The 20,768-nt window shown below is 38.8% G+C and overlaps 2 protein-coding genes across 4 annotated transcripts in view; one reads left to right on the plus strand and one right to left on the minus strand.

Moving 5' to 3' along the window:
• LOC132677163 (uncharacterized) overlaps positions 1–20,768 on the plus strand; it is a 286,729-nt gene that overhangs the window by 22,471 nt on the left and 243,490 nt on the right. For all 3 annotated transcript variants that reach the window (XM_078433991.1, XM_078433993.1, XM_078433992.1), the window contains exon 2: positions 14,828–14,942. In XM_078433991.1, coding sequence (XP_078290117.1) covers positions 14,828–14,942 — 115 coding nt within the window. The remainder of the gene's footprint in view (positions 1–14,827; positions 14,943–20,768) is intronic.
• On the minus strand, positions 17,704–18,687 carry LOC132674473 (olfactory receptor 56B34-like). Its single transcript, XM_060627087.3, has one exon. It carries the CDS (start codon positions 18,667–18,669, stop codon positions 17,704–17,706), a length of 966 nt encoding a protein of 321 aa, XP_060483070.3. The 5' UTR covers positions 18,670–18,687.

The following is a 20,768-nucleotide window of genomic DNA, read 5'->3' on the forward strand; positions in this document are numbered from 1 at the left end:
TCAGGAACCCATAGCTGGTTTAGGCTATGTGGATAGAAATCATTGCACAGTGAGGGGTCCTTCCAGTCCTGCTATCTCACGGCAAAGAACACCCCTGGGCACTTGGCTCCATCACTTATTGGATTACTTGGATAGCAGGATTTGTGATTATTTTCCCCATCCATCCTTTTTTTTTACTCTTGATACCAATATTTATATACTCCTTGTGGTGAGGGACTGGGAGATAATGTCAATAGATAATAGCTCTGGATATGCCATTTTTTCTGCCTTCACCCAATGATTGTGGAACAATGTCTAGTAAGGGAATGGGAAGTCCCAACCTTTGTCTGGTTTTAGTTTTAAAGTGTCTTGAACTTTCAAAAAGCTGGAGCTCTAGGGCACTGGTTTTCTTTGTAGTAAGAGAATGTCTCTCATAGCATTTGAGATGTCCACTATGTGAGAAAACACCTGTATTACAATATGTTTCTCATTTATTTAAACAGACCTAAGGGGGACAATAGTGTAATAGGCTCTATAAATAATATGTTATGATCCCTATTTTTATTTTTTATTTTGCTTAAATTTTAAAAAAATGTTTATTTTTGAGAGAGAGAGAGAGAGACAGAGTGCTAGTGGGGGAAGGGCAGAGAGAGAGAGAGAGACAGAGAATCTGAAGCAGGCTCCAAGCTGTCAGCACAGAGCTAGACATGGGGGCTGGAACTCACAAACCGCAAGATCATGACCCATTCTGAAGTTGGTGCTTAACTGACTGAGCCACCCAGGTGCCCCTGATCCCTATTTTTAAAATATAAAGATATATGTATATAGTGGATTTCTTTTTTAAAAAGTTCTATTTATATTTTTTATTTATTATATTTAAATTCATTTATATTTTTTACTTAGGATAAGAGGGAATAAGACCAAGTATTGAATATACTATGTTTATGAATATTAATTTAACAAAGCAAAAGAAATCATGTAATTATTATTATCTAATAACTATAACGTGCTAGAAGCTGGTGTTGGTAAATTTTTATTATAATTATAGATTATTATTATATTTATTAATAAATATAGAACTAGTTATGCCACTTGAGAGTAGAAATTTCTCTTTCTGAAATGTGGATATGGAATGATGTTCATTAGATCCCCACCCCACCTTTTGGTAACAGGAGCTAGGTTAAACTTACAAGAGAATTGTCATAATTGGTGTGTTGCATCCTATTTGTTGGACACTGCCCTAAAATCTGACTTAACTTTTGTGTTCCTAAAAAGTAGTACATTTTGTTCGGTTCTGGAAGAAGCAAGTCACTGCTGCCTTGAGGTAGGATACTCTGGTGTCAGTGGACTCCACAGTGGTCAAAAGGGGGGAATGGATGAGTTAGTGTTCCAGTTTCCCCTTTCTTGGTAAATTTCACTGCTAATAAATAGTTTTCAGGTACAGAGACTGAGTAGGAAATCTTCAGTTTGGGTGCATTAGGGAGGAATTGTGAGTTCTTATTGTAGGAACAATTATACGTTCTCATCACGTTGGTTGTAGGCGCAGGACTTGAACTCTGGTGAGTTGTCCTGAGGAAGCCCAGGCTGTGGTGTACGTTGTATCCCATTCACTAGAAAACAACTATGTTGGCTCTAGAGGTACTTTGTTTAGGAAGGTTATTCAAAGTAGCTGTTTGTTCTCTAGTCACATTTACACTATTTGTGGAAGCTTGGATGTGGGTATGATGGTGGGATCTGAAGAGCTTCTTGGGTCACAAGATGGAAACATGTACTGAAGATGGCAGAGCAACACTGTAGAAGAGCCTGTGTTCCCGACGCTCTCTGGGCCACCAACCCTGACTTAAACTTGAGACAGAAACTTGTTTAGTAGGTTAAGTCCCCTACTATAATTTGGAGAATCTTTTTTTTAAATGTTTATTTATTTTTGAGAAAGAGAGACAGAGACAGAATGTGAGTTGGGGAGGAGCAGAGAGAGAGGAGGCATGGAATCCAAAGCAGGCTCCAGGCTCTGAGCTGTCAGTGCAGAGCCTGACTTAGGGCTTGAACTCAAGAGCCATGAGGTCATGACCTGAGCTGAAGTTGGATGCTTAACCAACTGACCACCCAGGTGCTCCCAAATCCCAAATAAGCTCTGGCTGTCAGCAGCCTCTCCCCAACTCATGCTGTCTCTGTTTCAAATAAATAAACTAAAAAAAAAGGACATTTAAAAATATTACTACATATTTTATAAATTTTTTTTCTACTTTCACTCCTATCTGTAAAGGATTAGCTTTTCTGCTTGTTTAGCATCGTCCTTCCTTTTCACGAGACCAGTGTTCTTCAACTGTCTGTAGATTCTTTTATCTGTCTGTTCGTCGATGAGACTTATTGGTTTAGATAGGTGGTGACAGTTTCCTCAGAACCTGTGAAGGTTACAGCTCCTGTTCTCTGGTTGTAAGACTCTGTAGGTCATTGTGCTGCGGTGTGCTAACAGGTAGAATTCCCCTCTGGTCGTTAAGAGGAAAATGAAAGGTGTACCAAGTTCCCTCTTTTTCTGCTGAAATAGAGAAGCTTTTATACCTGGAACCAGAGATGGTACAGTATACTATGCTGATATGTGGAGCTACCTCTCCATACATCTTGTCCATTTCTAGCGAGTACCCTACCTTGGAATTGATTTTGATTGCATCTGGCCTCACTGCAATGACAGGGTTTGGGGGTCAGCAGCATCTTCTTTTTATATAGGGAGATTATGTCCTAGCCACGTTGTGCACATAGAACACTACACTGATACAGCTGTCCAGCCCATACAAGAATAATGACCTCATCAATTCATGAAGGATATCTTTCAATTTCTGTCACCATTTCCATTGACTCTAAGCTTGGCATATTCTCTGGATCTTTTAATGAACACATTTCCCATCTCTGCATCAAGATTTAACTTGTCCAGTTTCTCCTTCCCTAATTCATAATTCTCTACACAACCACTGACATTGGTTTGCAGCCTCTTCATTCTGGTTTTTCTGTGAAGCCAATCCTATGTGGCTTATGAATACCAGAAATTTCTCCAAGTATTTGAACTGATAATTGTACACTTTCCTATATCTAGTACTGGTATTTAATTATCTTATTTTCATATTTCTTTAGCCATTAAAGAGAAACATTGGCAGATGTGGGAAGTAAATCATGTTTTCAGTCCAACATCTTGAATCAGAATTATTACAATTTTAATTTAATCTTGTGATATTACTTGTGTTGCATGCATTTTATATGCTAGACTAGACACCAGGAAGACAGGAGTCTCTTATGTGTCATTTACTTCTCAATACCAAGTGCCTGACTTACTCCCCAACACAACAAACCTATTGATAATTATTTGTGGTACAGGATGAATGCACAAACTTGATATCTCTGGTGTGAATGCTTTCTTTCTATCTTTTTTTGGTAACTTTTAGTGTGCTTTTCTGTTTAGGAGGACAGATCTCCCATCCTAGAATTAGATGCTCCTCATTTGAGGGAGACAGGGTGACTCTTGATAGAAAGAAGCTCAGGAATGCTATGGGCAATTGAAAGTGCAGATTTCTCACTCTTTATCTCCTCTGTCCTTAGTAGTTCAGATTGCTTACAAGGAATTAAAGGGTGATCAAAGTAATGACAGTTAGAACCTAGTAACTTTCTTTTCCAGTAAGTCATGACTACAAAATATAGATGGGACCAGAGGACAAAGGGGAGGCTGTCAATTTTATTCTCTTGCTTCTAGATCTTGAGATCCATTCCTACTTTTCCCCCCACCTTGACATGGGTAGATTTAATGTGAAAATTGGGCTACTAGTACAATTACCCAGCCATCTGCAAGGAGGATTGCAGGAACCCCATAAACGGAGCCATGGAAAAATGTAAAATGTAAAAAGAATCATTGGCTTCTAGGGCTTTCTCTCAGGGAAACAGACCTTAGTGTTCTTATGCAGGTGTGTATGTGATAACTTGAATACAAGGTACAAGAGTACACTGCTATACTTACAGATCCTTCAGGCAGGCAGTGAAACAGACAGAACATATTTCCTATGTCTGAGATGCATTAACCCCACACACTGCACAATTGTATTAGTAATCCTTCTTTCCATATGGTAAACCAATCAAGGGAGAGGAGGAGGGAAAGACAGAGCAGAAATTTTATTCCTATTATTTCCCCCTTGTGGTGAGAGGAAGAAAAGCCTTCCTCTGGAAGTGGAGTGGAAGAATAAAGTTCTTCCCTAGTAGGCAGCAGATGGCTCCTTTCACGTTCTGAATGAAGTTGATAATGTTACATGGGGGCGTGGGGGTGGGGTGGGAAAAAGGGCATCGGGATGGGGGCAGGATATTTTTTTGTGTGTGTACTACATCATAAATTATGTCTCAATAAATTTCAAGAGAACAGAATATATTCTTTTAACAAACACAGAATTAAGTTGGAAAACAATAACAAGATGCCATGGAAAGCACTAAGCACTTGGAAGTTAAATAGCACACATCTAAATAATCCATGGCTTAAAAAAGAATCACAGAAGAAGTTAGACAATATTTCAAACTGACTGTTGGTAACATAGCAAAAGTTGTAGGACACAGCCCCCCCCCAAAAAAAAATTGAGACAAATTTATAATTTTCACTGCTTATAATAGAAAGAATGAAGATTTAAAAGCAATTATTTAAGTTGATGACTTGACAATTTAAAGTAAGAAGGGTAAGTTAAGCCCAGGTAACCAGGAGTAAGGAATTAATAAAGATAAGACTAGAATCAATAAAATTGAAAAGAGAAACAATAGAGAAAATCAAATTAACAAAAGAACAAAGTTGATTCTTTGGAAAGATTAATAAAGTTAATAAAGCCCTGATAAGACTTATAAAAGAAAAAGAGAGAAACACAGAAGATCAATATGGTGATTTAAGAAGTTATCATACAGATAATACAAAATATTAAAAGGATAATAAAGGGTTGTTACAACTTTAAACTCAAAAACCCAACAAATTTACCTATTAGATTTTAGGGCACACACTATGTGAATTTTAACCCCCATACATCCTAATTGCAGGCTTGTCTTTAGGAATTCTCAAGGGATAGTGTTTTCTTTTTCAAAGAAAATATTTTTTTCCTTGTCTTCCATTCCCTTCCTCCTTCTTTCCTCCTCCTCCTCCTCTCCCTCTTCTTCCTCCCCCCTTCTTCTTCTTCCCCTCCCTCTCTTGCTATCTCCCTCCCTTCTCTCCATCTCACCTTCCTTCCTTCCTTCCTTTTTTTCTTTTCTATGATTTTCCCTTAATTATCAACTAAGAATGTCTCCTTCTCAGCTTCTCCCCTTAAGGGAGACTGTATTGTAATAGAGTTCTCCAGAGAAATGGAACTACAGTAAAACCTTGGATTTATTTAGAGTAACTTGTTCTGCAAGTGTTCCACAAGATGAAGCAAACATTTCTAATAAATTTTAAACCTGATAAACAAACAATGTCTTGCAATAGAAGTAGTAAGTGATGCAGAATGTCACATGATCACAACTGAGCCAAGGGGTCTTAAAATTTGCTTTGATATACCAGTACTTTGGATTACAAGCATGTTTCCAGAGCTAATTACTCTCGCAAACCAAGGTTTTACTGTAACAGGATATAGATAGATATAAGAGGAGATTTGTTATAGGAACTGGCTCATGTGGTTATGGAGGCTGATAAGTCCCACAATCTGTCTGCAAGCAAGAAAACCAGGAAAGCTGGTGGTATAATTTATTCTGAGTCCCAAGGCCTGAGAAGCAGGAGAGCACTGGTGTAAATCCTAGTCTGAGGCCAGCAGCTGCTAGTCTAAGTATAGGAGTCTGAAGGCTGAGGTTCCAGGTACTCTGATGTTCAAAGGCAGGGAAGAAATTGACATTGAGGATCAAGATGAGAGGGGATTTCCCCTTCCTTTGTCTTCTTGTGTTTTATTAAGGCTTTCAATAGATTGGTTCATGTGGGCCCACATTGATGAGGGTGGGTCTCTTAATCAACTGAACCAAATGCTAATCAATTCCAGAAACACCCTCACAGTTACATCCAGATGTAAAGTTTTGCCAGTAAATCTGGGTATTCCTTAGCCCAGGTAACTTGACACATAAAACTAACCATCAGATATATGAACTCCCAACAGACTCCTTCCTTCTTCCTTCTCCTCCCTGGCTTTGTGTTTTTTCTCCAAGAAATGTGATCTGTAAATGTAGATTGGACCTGGACTCTCTCTTTATGCTAATGACCGTATAATGAGAAAAATATATATAAATGGAACAAGTAGGCATTAGCTGTCAAGGTTTACACTTTTAGTTGATTTCAACTTGAAGGGAAGTCTAAATAGTGTGTGAGAACCTCTATGAGAAAGAAAATATAAGGGCATGAAGGAATTAATTTATGTTTAAAATATGAGCCCAGCACTATTCTAAGCGGTATTTATATATTGATTCTTTTAACCTTCGTGAGGACCCTATGATGTAGGGGAACTATTATTATTTTCATGTTAAATAAGAAAACTGAGACTCAGAGACACAAAGTGATTTTTTTGAGTAACACAGCTTATAAGTGACTGTGCTGGGATTTTAACCCAGGTAGCCCATCCTACAGTCTTTTTCATCATAGCACCCTGCCCTCCATTCTAAACCACATTGGTGGTAATTTGCATTATTGAGATATCACTCCGTGCTACATTTTACTGATGTTCCATTTTGTGCTGATAAGATTTTCCACAGGCTCATCAAATATGTGAGTAACCAAATTCTAGAATCTTATTCTGAGGGTCTGTTCTTGAGCCCCCTTCTAGTACCAATTACTGTATCATGCAGGGTATAAGCAGGAAACTACTAGAAAAGGGTTTAACTGAAAGGAGTTTAAAAAGGGAATATTTATTGAGGTGTTGCAAGGGTCAAGTACCAACAAGAAGTACCCAGGAGCTAGCCACTGCCACCCAGGGGTAAGGGGAGGGAGCAGTATTACTCCAACCTGGGGGGCTGTGGAGCTGTGGAAGAGGGGCTTCTTACTAGGATCTCTGGCTAGGGAGAAACACAACCATGGTTAGAACTGTATCAGACCAAAAAGTGGGGGTAGCAATAAGTACCCCAGCCCCTCTCTCCTCCTATATTTGATGTCCTAAAGGTGACTACTGTTGTCTGAACTGGAAGTCCTAGAGTCAGGTTGGGGAACAGAGCTGAAGCAGGACATAGAAGAGATCAGCCTCCATGAACACAGAGCAGAGCAAAGAAAGAGGAAATGGATTTGTAGCCACATAGAGAATAAACAGCACACTAGGTTGAACAAACTGTTTGCCTTTTCTGTGGCTGGACCCAGGAGGTCAAGGAGAAAAAGATCACACGATGAATCTGACTGGTTTTACTTTAACTTCTTTATCACAAATCCATAAGAGATATTCAACAATGTCTGTAGCTGGAATGATTACCCACTCAGAAATGTGGTTCTAAATACATTGAAGGGATAGGAAGGAGTCAGATTATATATGACTTTGATTTCACTAATTAGGTAAACATGTTTTGAACCTACTACATTCTAAACACTATGTGTAACACCACATTAATGGGGAACAAAATTGACATGGATCTAATTCATGTGTAATGTTGAATAGTGCATGTTAAGAAAGTTAGTTTTATTTTATGAATAATGGAAAGCCACTGATACTATAATGTAGTGTAATTAGTGTAAAGGAATCTTGATGACGGCAGGGGCCTTAACTACTTTATTTACCTTTATACCTGTGACAAATCTAGAACTGGACATATAGCTGATAATGAAAAGTAAATACGTGTTACACCTGTGACATTATGTGTCAACTATACTTGAATAAATAAATACTTATCCAGTGACTAATTTTACACAGTGTTAATTAGCTGCATGAATTCATGAAGATACCAAACAGCAGAGCTTAACACAGGATAATGTGAAAAGCAGGAAAAAGTATAGTTTTGTTGAGAAATTCTGGAAAGTTTCAATATAAGATTTCAGGATGTTGAAAGTGGTATAATGTTTAGGAGGATAGTCTGTGGAGTTGAGCAGACAGATATAGATTTGAATTTCAAGTCAGTTTCAAATCCTGTCCTTCACATTGCAACTATAGGCACCCAGTAGCATCATACCATAAAGTGAGATGAAGGTTCTTAAGAGATCCAGCTCATTAGCCCCAGGATCCTAGACTCCCAAGCTAAGACTATTCCCAGATGGCTTGGAGAAGGGGGTAGTACAGTGTGAGGAGTTACCCTAGATCATGAAACTATAAAACTTTGACAGAGCCTCCTGCATGCCTGACACTGTGACAGCCAGGGTTTGTTTGTTTCGTTGCATATTCCCCTGGCTGGAGAGCATCACGGTGTGCAACAAGGCCATGTCCAAGCTCAGCCCCAACTCTTTGCCCTCGTTCCCAGATACAACTTTTAACCCTTTCCCAGGTGGAGAGACCAATGGAAGGTAAAGAAAGACCAGTTGAGAAATTCAACAGTGAGCCAGATTCATAGACTGGGACAGAACCCTGGGGAGGTGGACTGCTTCCATTGATCCCTCCCAGAGTCCTTGACAGTGGCTGGTTTACTTACTACTGCAGGAGGGGCCATGAAGATGCCCCCAGGCTGGTTTTTCCTTCTGGGCTCCTTCCCCTCTCCTGGCTATCGCTGCCTGTGCTGGGCCTTTTGTTGCTGAGAGCAGATCTGTCTGTCCCTCTCTTACCACTCCTGGGTTTGGAATATAAATCATAGCCATGAAATCACCTGGTCTCAGTCTGACTCCCCTGGGCCCACCCCATGGCACTCCTCAAGTGTCACCCAACTGCCTCTGGGGCAGGTCATCTCACTCCAGCAGGAGGAGCCTGCAGTGACTTTGGAGGCCTCTCTTGGCCACTCTGGGAACAAACCTAGTCCTAGGACATGGGCCCTGCAGGTGGACAGCTCTGCCAGGTTGAATTGTTAGAATAAAAAGTGTTTGTTCTTCTTGTCTCAGCTTGGTTTCCTCTCCACTCAGTCTAGCAAGTAGTCAGTTCTGTTGTAATGGGACACAGGAGTTCTGAAAAATCACCATGCTATGCAAAACCCCACACAAGATACCATAGGATTTATGGAAAAATAGAGTTAGCATAGTACTCAAAAATGTTGTCAGTGACACATAAAAAAAGATAGAAAACAAGGATAAACTATAGCAGAATTTGACACGTTAAGAGGTTTAAGAGAAATACAAATGCTACAATGAACACAACACTTTATGTTGAGAAGGACATGAAGTTGCTTGTGGACGTGGATGGAAGGGCTGCAGCTGGTGAGTCATGGTGAAGTGATAAAAGGAGATTTGTTTGAAATCAGACAGAAAATTGTAAAGTGAGGGAAGGTGGCTGGTGGGTGTTAGCAGTGTGTGTGTGTGTGTGTGTGTGTGTGTGTGTGTGTGTGTGTGTGTGTAGTGTATTCTGTGATGCTCACTCAGCTTGATGCAGTTTCTGTGTTTGGATTGCACAAAGGCAAATGTGAAATTCACTTATCCTCAAATCGTTTCATAATGTATCAGTGGTGTTGGACCATGTTTGTACATTTAAACCAAGTGACATAGCAGAACTGACTGTATCTCCCTTTTCCTGTGTCAACAGTCTTCCACTCTCCTGAAACTTCCACCTCAGTATTTGAAGATTCCAAGGACTAAGGACTTCAAAAAAAAAATCTCTATTGCACGCACATCCTGTAAGAGTCATCTTTGTATATTGCCCTCACTTCCTCACTGTTTTAATCTACAACCATATAAAAATATGTCCTGTGGCTGCATTGAACCTGCTTTTGTTAATAACTTCCATATTGCCTAATTGAATGAACATTGAATTATAGAGAGTCCCAACAGGGAACAGATGACCCACTCAAATTAGAATAATTAGTGGGGCATCTGGGTGGCTTAGTCAATTGAGTGTCCCAACTCTTGATTTTGGCTCAGGTCATGATCCTAGAGTCCTGCGATGGAGCCCTGCACTAGACATGGAGCCTGTTTGAGATTCTCTCTCTCTGCCACTGCCCTGCTTGTGCGAGCTCTCTCTGTCTCTAAAATAAAAAATAAAAAAAATAATAGAGAAAGATTTATGTACAAAGGGACTATTTATAAAAATGTCACCAATAAAAGATCCCAAGTGATAGTGCAATTATGTTGCGTTAGTAACTGCACTTGTCACCAGCTTTAGATGTGAAGGGATGAGTCACTAGATTTTTGAAGTAAGGAGTTGGCATAGAGAAGGTTACCTTGAGAGGACCTTTTTTGATTGATGTTGAATTTATTCTATCTCTTCAGGCATGAGTTATGTTTGTGAAGTTAAAAAAAAGTTTGTTTGTTTGTTTATTTATTTATTTATTTATTTATGGAGAGAAAGCATGAGTGGGGGAGGGGCAGAGAGAGAGAGAGGGAGAGAGAGAATTCCAAGCAGGGTCCATGCTCAGCATGGAGCCTGATGTGGAGCTTGATCTCATGGCCATGAGATCATGACCTGAACCGAAATCAAGGGTTGGACACTCAACTGACTGAGCCACCCAGGTGCCACATGTTTGTGAACTTTAATGCCACTTTCTTCTGTTGATTTTGTTCAAATATCTGGTTGTATTTGGTGTTAGATAAAATTGTACTGGACAGGATGCACAAGCGGAAGTTGATTTTATTCTTATGTCTTTGCCAGCAAGGGGAAAGAGAGCACAGATTAAGTCTGGATACTCAATTGTCAAAAGGCAATGTTGAGCTGGGGCAAGTTGTCAGGTGGAATAGGTTTAAACCCTGGGGTGAACAAGTAGAAAAGTATTGGAGGTGGGGCGCCTGGGTGGCTCAGTCGGTTAAGCGTCCGACTTCAGCTCAGGTCACGATCTCGCGGTATGTGAGTTCGAGCCCCGCGTCGGGCTCTGTGCTGACTGCTCAGAGCCTGGAGCCTGTTTCAGATTCTGTGTCTCCCTCTCTCTCTGACCCTCCCCCGTTCATCTCTGTCTCTCTCTGTCTCAAAAATAAATAAATGTTAAAAAAAAAATTAAAAAAAAAAAGTATTGGAGGATTTCAGTGGGAAGTTAATCAATAGGATGTGTCTAACACATTGAATTACTCCTGAGGATTACCAATGATTTTGTCTATGATTAGGCCATCTGTATTTGCTAATTGGTGCCCTTAGAGGTTAGGCTGGTGCCCTCTACAGGGACTGGAAGATGGGGTGCCATCTCTTTCAATGTTTACATTTCAGGAGATAGTTCCCAGATCCTTGAGAAAGACATTTCCTAGGTTGTAAAACTGACCAGAGGTTAACAGAAGATTTATATACACTGCAAAGGGGCAGAGAAAGAATTTATAATTACACATTTGCTTAAACAAGTGTTTTAAGAAAGCAAAGGCCAGGGGCCTATACTCAGAAAAAACTTTCTAAAGTTTAGCCATCTTGGTCATTGATTGTTTGTTTTTTCTCTTAGTAGGCAATGTGAGGATGCTGTTGTATTTGGTTGATGTATCATGTTGTCTAGGAACTGTAGGGTGTCCTAATAGCTTGATTTATGCCTGAGCTTATGCCTCATGCTTGATGGGGCATGATTGTTTATAGCCATGTGGGTCACTGTCCTGTTTTCTGACCCAATCTTTAATATTCTGGAATACTCACCACTGTTTCTTGACTTTTGGCCTACTTCCTTGTCCAGGAGTATACATGCAGGATAGAAGACCTGCTTGACTACTACTCCTATGCTACTCATTTTTTAGCAGCTTGATTTTCTCATGACCTTCTGCTTCTTTTAGTATCAGACGTCTCTGAATCTGAATCAACATTATTTTTGTAGCAGTTTTTTTCCTGTGTACCTTTTGGGCTCCCATTATTTTCCATAATTCTATCACAATAGTCTTTTGTCTTTTGGAGTTTCCTCATATTTTTTTGTTTCATAAATGACTCTCCATTTGTTTTGTATCATGTTATGGGTTGATTTATTATTGAATATCTTGTCAGTATTGTTAGGTTTTGGAATGGGAGTAGGGAGGTGCAGTGAGTGCTGAATTTGTCATGTTGATCCAGAAATATTTGGAACTTATTTACTCTTTAGAATTTTTGAGACTTTCCTGATAGCTTATTATTTTATCATTTCCTGAAAATAATGCATGAAAAGAACATGATGTGTATTATCTGTTTTTACTTGGTGTTAGCTATTCAGCATTCATTCAAATCCACCTTTGTATAACTTTCCATTATCATAGAGACGGGGAAACAAAAAATACTCAACTTTGGAGTCTTGTAATTGGAGATTAACATCAGATTAATTTATGACCAATCAGATATAAAGGTCTGTAGAGGCTTCCTTTTCCATCTCTTCTTCTTGTCTGGAGTTTAATGTGGAGGATGGTGGTCATTGCTTTGAATGGCAGAGCAGAGAAGTAGAAAAAGCCTGGCCTTTTGTTGGTATAGTAGAAGTGTTATAACAACTCAACTACCTGAACCTGTGTGTGTGTGTGTGTGTGTGTGTGTGTGTGTGTGTGTGTGGTGAGATAAAGAAACTCCAATTTGGTTAAGCCACTATAATCTAGTGTGTTTTATACAGCTAAGCACAACCCTAATTGGCAGTTGACTAATGTTTCCCCTTTTTGATGTTTTGTGCCTTGTACAGGATAGTACATTGTTGTGACACTTCTAGCTTCTGTTCACTCTTCACTCACTTTCCAGAGTAGGAGTATCTTATTATTAGTGATTGATGTAAAGGAGGAAAAAATGGGCATGTAGAGCTCAGTCCCTTTCTCTCTTCTTGTCTCTGCAACATGTGTCTCTATGACTCTCAGCCATGTGGTAACTCCAGTTGTAAAGGTCCTATGTCTTCAGGGTCCTATGTCTCAGCAGTTTGGGAGAGTCATTTGATTCAAGACATTGTTAGCATTTGGTTAATTAACAGGGTATATTGAAACAATATAAAAAGCATTCAAAATCCATATTTAGATAAAGAATTCTCAACAAAATACTAGAAAACAGAATTCAGCAAAATATAAAAATGATTATATACTATAATCAAGTGTGTTTTATCTAAAAAAATTAAGATTGGTGAAAATCAACTAATGTAACATACCATATCAATGGAATATAAACCCAAACCACATGATCATCTCAAGATGTAGAAAAAGCATTTGACAAAATCCAGTACTCTTTCAAGATAAAGACACTTAAAAACTAGGAATAGAAGGGAGCTCCCTCAACTTGATGAAGCCCATCTATTAAAACCCCACAGCTAACATTATACTTGATGATGCAAAATTGGAGATTTTCTCTCTAAGATGGGGAATAAGATACAGAGGTCTGTTCCCACACTTCTATTCAACATCATACTGAGGTTCTAGCCAGGGCAGAGGCAAAAAACTAAAATAAAGGCACTTGGTTGTAAAGGAAGGAGTAAAACTATCTCTATTTGCAGGCGACATGATCTTGTACGTAGAAAAAAGCTATTATAAGTAATAAACAAGTAATAAACAAGGAGATAAGGTAATTTGTACATAAATTATTTGTATTTTTTATGCTAGCAATGAACTATTCAAATAAGAAAACAATTTCATTTAACACCAGAAATAATTAAATATTTAAGAGTAAACTTAACAAGCAGAAGGCAAAATGTGTACTCTGAAAACTACAAAATGTTTAGAAGAAATTAAAGAGAAACTAAATAAAGGGAAAGATATCTTTTGTTCATGAGAAGGGATAATATCGAGATGGCAATACTCCTGAAATTGATCCACAGATTCTGTGAAGTCCCTATCAAAATTTCAACTGCCTTTTGGCAGAAATGGACAGGTTCATCTTAAAATTCATATGGAAATTCAAGGGACCAAGAAGAGCTAAATAATATTTAAAAAAAAGAATAAAGTTGGTGGACTCACACTTCCAAACTTACTACACAGTTATAATAATCAAAACACCATGGTATTAATATGAGGATGTATATATAGTTCAATGGAATAGAATTGAAAATTCAGAAATAAACCCTTATACTTATGGTTAACTGGTTTTTAACAAAGTTATAAAATCAATTTGATGGGAGGAATAGCCTTTTCAACAAATGGTGCTGGGATAATTGGATATGCAGGATGCATATCATTTTCTCACATATCATATATAAAAGTTAAAATGAATCATAGGCTTAAATGCAAGAACTAAAACTATAAAACCCTTAGAAGATAATATAGGAACAAATATTATGACATTGACATTAGGTAAAACCTATGAGACCAAAAGCATGAGCAATAAAGAAAAATACATGAGTTAGATGTCATCAAAATTAAAAACGTCCATGCTTCAAAGAATACCATCAAGACATTAAAAAGACAACCCACAGCATAAGAGAACATACATGCAAATCATATCTCTGATAAGGAACTTGTATATAGAATATTCAAAGAACTCTTACAACTTAATAATAAGAGGACAAACAACCCAACTAAAAATCCAGTTTAAAAGTGGACAAATGATCTGAATGGACATTACCCTAAAGAAGACATGCACGTGGCCAGTATGCATGTGAACACATACATGCTCGACATCACTAGCTATCAGGAAGCTCAAATCAAAAACCACAATGGAATACCACCTCACACCACCTAGGATACTTTAATCAAAAAAGATAGATAAAAGCAAATGAAAAATGGACTTTTTATTGTAGAATGGTCTTAGATTTTTAGAATAGTGTTAGTTGTGAAGATAGTGTAGAATTCCCATATATCCCACTCCTACCTTCTCTATTGTTATTAATTTCTTTGGTACAGTACATTTGTCACCTTTCACTAACCAATATTGATACAGTATTATTAACTAAAGTAATGCTTTATTCAGATTTTTAAAATGTTTACCTAATGTCTTTTTTTCTGTTCCAGGATTCCATCAGGACACAACATTACATTTAGATGCCAGGTCTCCACAGTCCTTTTGCTTTGATACTTTTCTTATGATTGGACCAGGATTATGTGTTTTTGGAGAAATGCCAAAGAGGTAAAGTCTATTCTCATCATATCATATCATATCAGAGATACTTATTATGTACATGATTTGTCAGTGTTGATGTAAACTTGATCACCTAACTGACATGGTGTTTGTTGAGTTTCTTCATTTGTTTTTTAACTGACTGAGCCACCCAGGCACCTTAGTTTCTTCATTTGTAAACTGATTCTTTTTCCCACTTCGCATACTGTACTCTTGGGAGAGAAATAACGAGTTATGCACTTAAGAAGTAAATAATTATGTTCCAGCTATTTGAGGATGGTGTATATACATAAATTATTTGGAAATTTTTACATGGGAGATTTGTCTATTATTCTCCATTTATTTATTGAATCATCTACTTATATCAGTGTAGACTTATGGATATTTATTTTGTACATTGGGTATTAATCCCATACCAGGACTTCTGATGTGTAAAGAACTTAGAAGTCTTCACTCCTGTCCTTACAAGAAGAAAAATTAGAAAAAAAGGAATATTAATAATTTTTCTTGAATCCATAAGGGAATTGATTGTTGCAGGGCAAAGTGCCACCCCAAAATTTGGAGAGATAGGAAAACACAGAGAATCAGTTTACTTAGAGTAGAAGCTGCTGGAGTCACAAACTGGTAGGAAGACATCAAAGGTAATTTTGGCATATTGCTGGAGTATGAGTGAAGTTTAGTATGAAAATGAGAAATATTTGGGGACTACAGTCTTAGGGAAGCCGCGCACTTAATGTCCAGCAATTCCAGCAGATTCTCACAGTATAGATCCAAGATGGGCCCCCTGGATTTTGGCAGGAGGAGGGGAGAAGTTAACATTATGAAATAATCCCAGAGCATTCTCCATGATAAAGGCCTCATCTCCATGGGGAAGAGACTTTATTACAGCCATTTCCCACCTAGAGGAAGGGATTCCTCTGACACCAGGAAGTCAGTTAGCCCTGTCACCTCAGTTTTCTTGTGGGTCCAGGAAGTGATTGATTTTCAGTTGTTCAACTTTTTCTTGATGTGAGGATGGGAATGACAACTTCTAAACTTTCTTTACACATTTAACCTGAAAAGAAGTCTCTCTGAGTCTCACATAATTTTTACTAATTTGTTAGTTTTCCAATGTCTATACCCATTTAAAGATGTTCATCCATGATTTCTACTTGTTCTCAGCAGGAGACTTTGCTTGAATTATCCTATCAGCCATTAATAGAAATGGATCCAATCTCTTGGATGGCAATATTAGAGGAGATTCTAGTATCTTTTTTTCTGGGACTTGTTTTTTTTCTTTCTCCCTGAAATGTCAAAGGATCCCAGGGACTTGGTCTAAACATCATGTGGAAAGAGTAACAGGCTTTGACCCATCCATTAGTACACTACTGTTTATCCGTTGTCACTGCTTTTGTTTTTGGTGTCTGGAATCACAATTAAAAACAGGTGAAAGCGCATGGTCCAATTCTGTATTGACATTAGATATAATGAAACTCTAACTCACTCTGTCAAAGGAAAGATTATTCAGTTCCTTGAGGGTTAATGGCCTAATGCTGTCACATTTGAACTTCCAAATTTACTGGCACAAGTTAGTCTTCTTCTTTCGAAGTCAGCCATAATGCCATGTGATTGGGTCAGAAATGTCATATCCGCATGCTATCTTAGAGCCAATATTCCACCCTTATTGATCTGGCACTGAAATAAATAAAAAACATTAGACCAACTTTCCTTCTTTTTGTCCCCAAACAAATATCATTTCTTTTACAGAAAAAAATCCTCTTTAGATACTTTTGGTGTCCTTTATAATTTCAGTGAACCATTGGGCATCATTAGGATTTTCTGAATTCATTAGAGAAATTCAAGTAATGTTGAATAGAACAAATTGAATATTCCTCTTTAGGCTCTAATGCAAATAAACTCAAGAGTTGGTAAAAACTTTATAAAATAACAAAATAATTACTGTCAAATTCTTGACCTACATTCTTTTTTTAATGTTTATTTATTATTTTGAGAGAGAGAGAGAGAGAGAGAGAGAGAGAGAGTACGAGTGGGGTAGAGAGAGAGGGAGACACAGAATCTGAAGCAGGCGCCAGACTCTGAGCTGTCAGCACAGAGCCAGACATGGGGCTTGAATTCACAGACCACAAGATCATGACCTGAGCTGAAGTCAGACACTTAACTGACTGAGCCACCCAAGTGTCCCAACTTGACCTACATTCTTATAACTGATAGGGATCCTATAGAGTGACTATAGAGGATTTAAAATGTGCTGTGTTTACTATTGGACAGGAAAATTGCTGCCACCTTTTAAATGGAATATTGTTTTATTAAAAGACAGGGGATTTATAATTTCACTTGGAGATCAAACCTTTTTATTGTCATCTTAATTTATGTTTTTAAAAGTTAGTAGCAAGGTTGAATAGAGAGAAAAAGGTAAGGGTTAAGAACACAGACTCTGGAGCCTGAAGGCTTAGGTTCTAACCTCACTCTGCAACTTCCTTCCCATTTGACCTTGGCCAAGTGTCTCAACTTTCTTGCCTCACCTGCAGAATGTGTAAATGACAGTTGTACGTGTTTCATAGGGTTGTTGTGCAATTCTATGAGTTAATATTTGAGAAATGCTTAGAACAGCGCCTGGCACATAGTATACACTTTACAAAACAGGTGAGTTAATTTGAATCGATATTGCTAGCAACTGGGAGACATGGAATTTTAACCCAGGGCTGTTGTGCTCCAAAGCCTGTGCTCTTTCTGTAATACCAGTTGTAAAATTCTGCCATCAAAAGTTGGCTCACTTCCTGGACACATTCTCACCCAAACCAAGCACCCTCTGGAAGCCCACTCTCAGCTCCTGGGTCCGTAGGGCATACACCATGGGGTTAAAGGCTGGGGGCATAACATTATGCAGCACGTTGAAGAGAACAGGGATGAAGGGGACCTTTCTTCCTGCCAGGTGGGTGACAGACAGCACAATAACGGCTGTGTAGAAGAAGACAATGAGGATGAGATGGGAGCTGCAGGTACTCAGGGCCTTTGATGTTGCTTCAGCGGAGTTCAGCCTCAGCACTGAGCGAACAATCAAAGCATAGGAAGCAAAGACCAGACCCATGTCACCCCCAAGTGTAACCCATGCCAAGGCCAACTGGTATACTCTGTTAATAGTGGCGTCATCACAGGCCAGACTAGTGACCCCCAAATTAGAGCACAGACAGTGGTCAATTTCATTTCTGGAGCAGTAGTGTCGCTGAGCAGCCAGTACAGGCAATGGGATGGTCAACAGGCCATTCCTGAGCACCATGGACAGGATGGCTTTGATCACCGAAGCCTCATTGACAATGGAGGAGTACTGAAGGGGGTAGCAAATGGCTACATATCTATCCACAGCCATGCAGAGGAAGATGCCTGACTCCATTCCCATGAAAGTATGGATAGCATAGATCTGAGCAAAGCACTCGTGGAGGCTGATGGCCTTGGCATCAAACCAGAGAATGGCCAGGATCTTGGGCATGATGGTGGTAGCCAGGCCAATGTCCACGATAGCCAAGATGCCAAGGAGCTGATACATGGGCTGGTGCAGGGAAGGCTCATGTTGGATGGTGATCAAGATGAGGATGTTGGCAATGAGAGCTAAGATGTAGAGCAGAGCCAGGGGCAGGGAGAGCCAGTGCTGCCACTCATGAATGCCTGGGAGCCCCACCAGGATGAACTCAGACACTTGAAGCCTTGAGCTATTGGTTATACTCAGGGTGGTATCCATATGATGGGATGTCTTCTTCTCAGCATCTGCCTACGGATTAAGGGAAGCAAGGATAGTGTGTGGTTAGCTTAGCTAAAGGTTAAAATTTCTGTGCAGGTATAAGATTCACCACAATAATTCAGTTCTGTTAAATATAATGCATCCTTTATCCCCTTGAGACTCTGGGAAAAAGTTTACCTAAGAATAAAAGAAGGTCCAGTGTGATAAAAGATAAAGATTTAATATAATACAAGTAAAGATTTACTGATTCTATGTGCCTGAAATCCAGCATATATTTTTATATGCTGGGGACATGAACATAATGCGGGAGACAGATACATTTTAAAGAAACATACATATCCGGCCTGTTCTAGCTTTCAGTGGTTGCCAAACAAAATATTACAGACTGGGTAACTTAACCAATGGAAATTTGTTTTCTCACAGTTTCGTGGGCCAGAGGTCCAAAATCAAGGTGTTGGTGGTCCTGTTTCTTCTCAGTCCTCTCTCATTGGCTTATATATGACTGTCTTCTTCTGATGTCTTCACATTGTCTATTGTTTGTAAATGCACATGTCTGTGTCCAAATTTCTTCTTAAGGACACTTGTCACATTGGATTAGGGTCCATGGTCAAGATTTCATTTTAACTTAATTCCCTCTTTAAAGACTTTTTCTGCGAAACTGCTAATTCTGAGGTACTAGAGACAAGGATTTCAGTACCTGAAGTGAAGCATACAACTGATCCCTAACAAGTAAGTAAAGTTAGGGAGTAGAGGTGATGTCTCCATTCTTAGGGATTTCATAAAGAGAATAAGTGGCCGCAGTTAGAACTCTGACCAGGCCTTTTGAGTGCCTTGTTGTTGGAGAATAATTTCTGACATAAAGCACTTCATTTAATTTTACCATACAGGTGAGGAAACAGATTGAATGATTTGTCTAGATAAGGATCATGTATCAAAATCACTAATATGTGTCAAAGCTACAGCAAAATTTTAATGTTATGCATTTAAATCCAATACTCCTTTCATAAAATCTTAGCCAAAAGATTACTACCCTATGGAATAGCATTTGTTTCCTTTTCTGATTATGAAAGGAATGTTAAAGACATACCTAGAGCTGTATTTTTAAATCCCTTATGTTATTAACAAAAGGTAGGAGGAGGAACAAGTGGCAAAAATCTTAAATTAAAAAAAAATGTTTATGTATTTTTGAGAGAGGGAGAGAGAGAGTGGGAGAGGGGCAGAGGGAGACACACACACAAAACTGAAGCAGTCTCAGGCTCCAGGCTGCTAACACAGATCCTGACTGACACAAACTCATGAACTGTGAGATCATGACCTGAACTCAAGTCAGATGCTTAACCTACAGCCACCCAGGCGCCCCATGGCAACAAACTTTTAACAGCTTCTATATTTCTGTATGGTAGAAATTGGAAATATAGTGCGCACATTGAGCCTTTTTTTTTTCTTTGCTTAAGTAATTTTGTGGCTTGCTTTTACTCTTGGTTCTCTTTTTTAATATATTCTTGATTTATTAATTCTTTAATTTTTGGAGAACTTTTCAAGCAATTGTATCTAAAACTGTACCTGAGAGACTGATGTCAGCAAAATAGTGGGCTAGCAAACTGTAGGTCTTTGTTCTACCACAGATCACTAATCAAGCAACAGATTGACCAAAATAGCTTTGTGGTTGTTCTAGAAACTGAGAAACTAAGTTATGATCTATAGGGACCAAGTGAATGAATGCCCAACCGAAGAAATGCCACACTCAAAATTGCAGGAGTTTTCATGGTATTTTCTCACTCTTGTCTCACCCTCTCCTTTATGCAGCATGGTACACGCAGGAGGAATCCATCCAATTCTTAGTTTCTCCCTTGAGAGGTAAGGTAAAAAGTGTTTTCATGGTCGCCTGACTGGGAAGTCCCATCCTTTTGAGGTTGTCCCATCATCTTAGAGCTCTGCCTCATTTCTCTCCTATTTTCTGATCATAGACCATAGTCTCTATAGATGGGAAGAGCTTGTAAGAAGGGAGGTAGTAAAGGTGAAGATCAAATAAGTAAAGCCAGCCATGGAAGTGGAAGGCATATACTAATCAAATTCAGAGTCAGGACAGAATTACTGGA

The sequence above is a fragment of the Panthera onca genome, chromosome D1, assembly GCF_046562875.1.
Source record: "Panthera onca isolate mPanOnc1 chromosome D1, mPanOnc1 haplotype 2, whole genome shotgun sequence".
NCBI lineage: Eukaryota > Metazoa > Chordata > Mammalia > Carnivora > Felidae > Panthera > Panthera onca.

Excerpts from the sequence above, each read along its gene's own strand:
- LOC132674473 (XM_060627087.3), bottom strand. The coding sequence starts at position 18,669 with ATGGATACCACCCTGAGTATAACCAATAGCTCAAGGCTTCAAGTGTCT.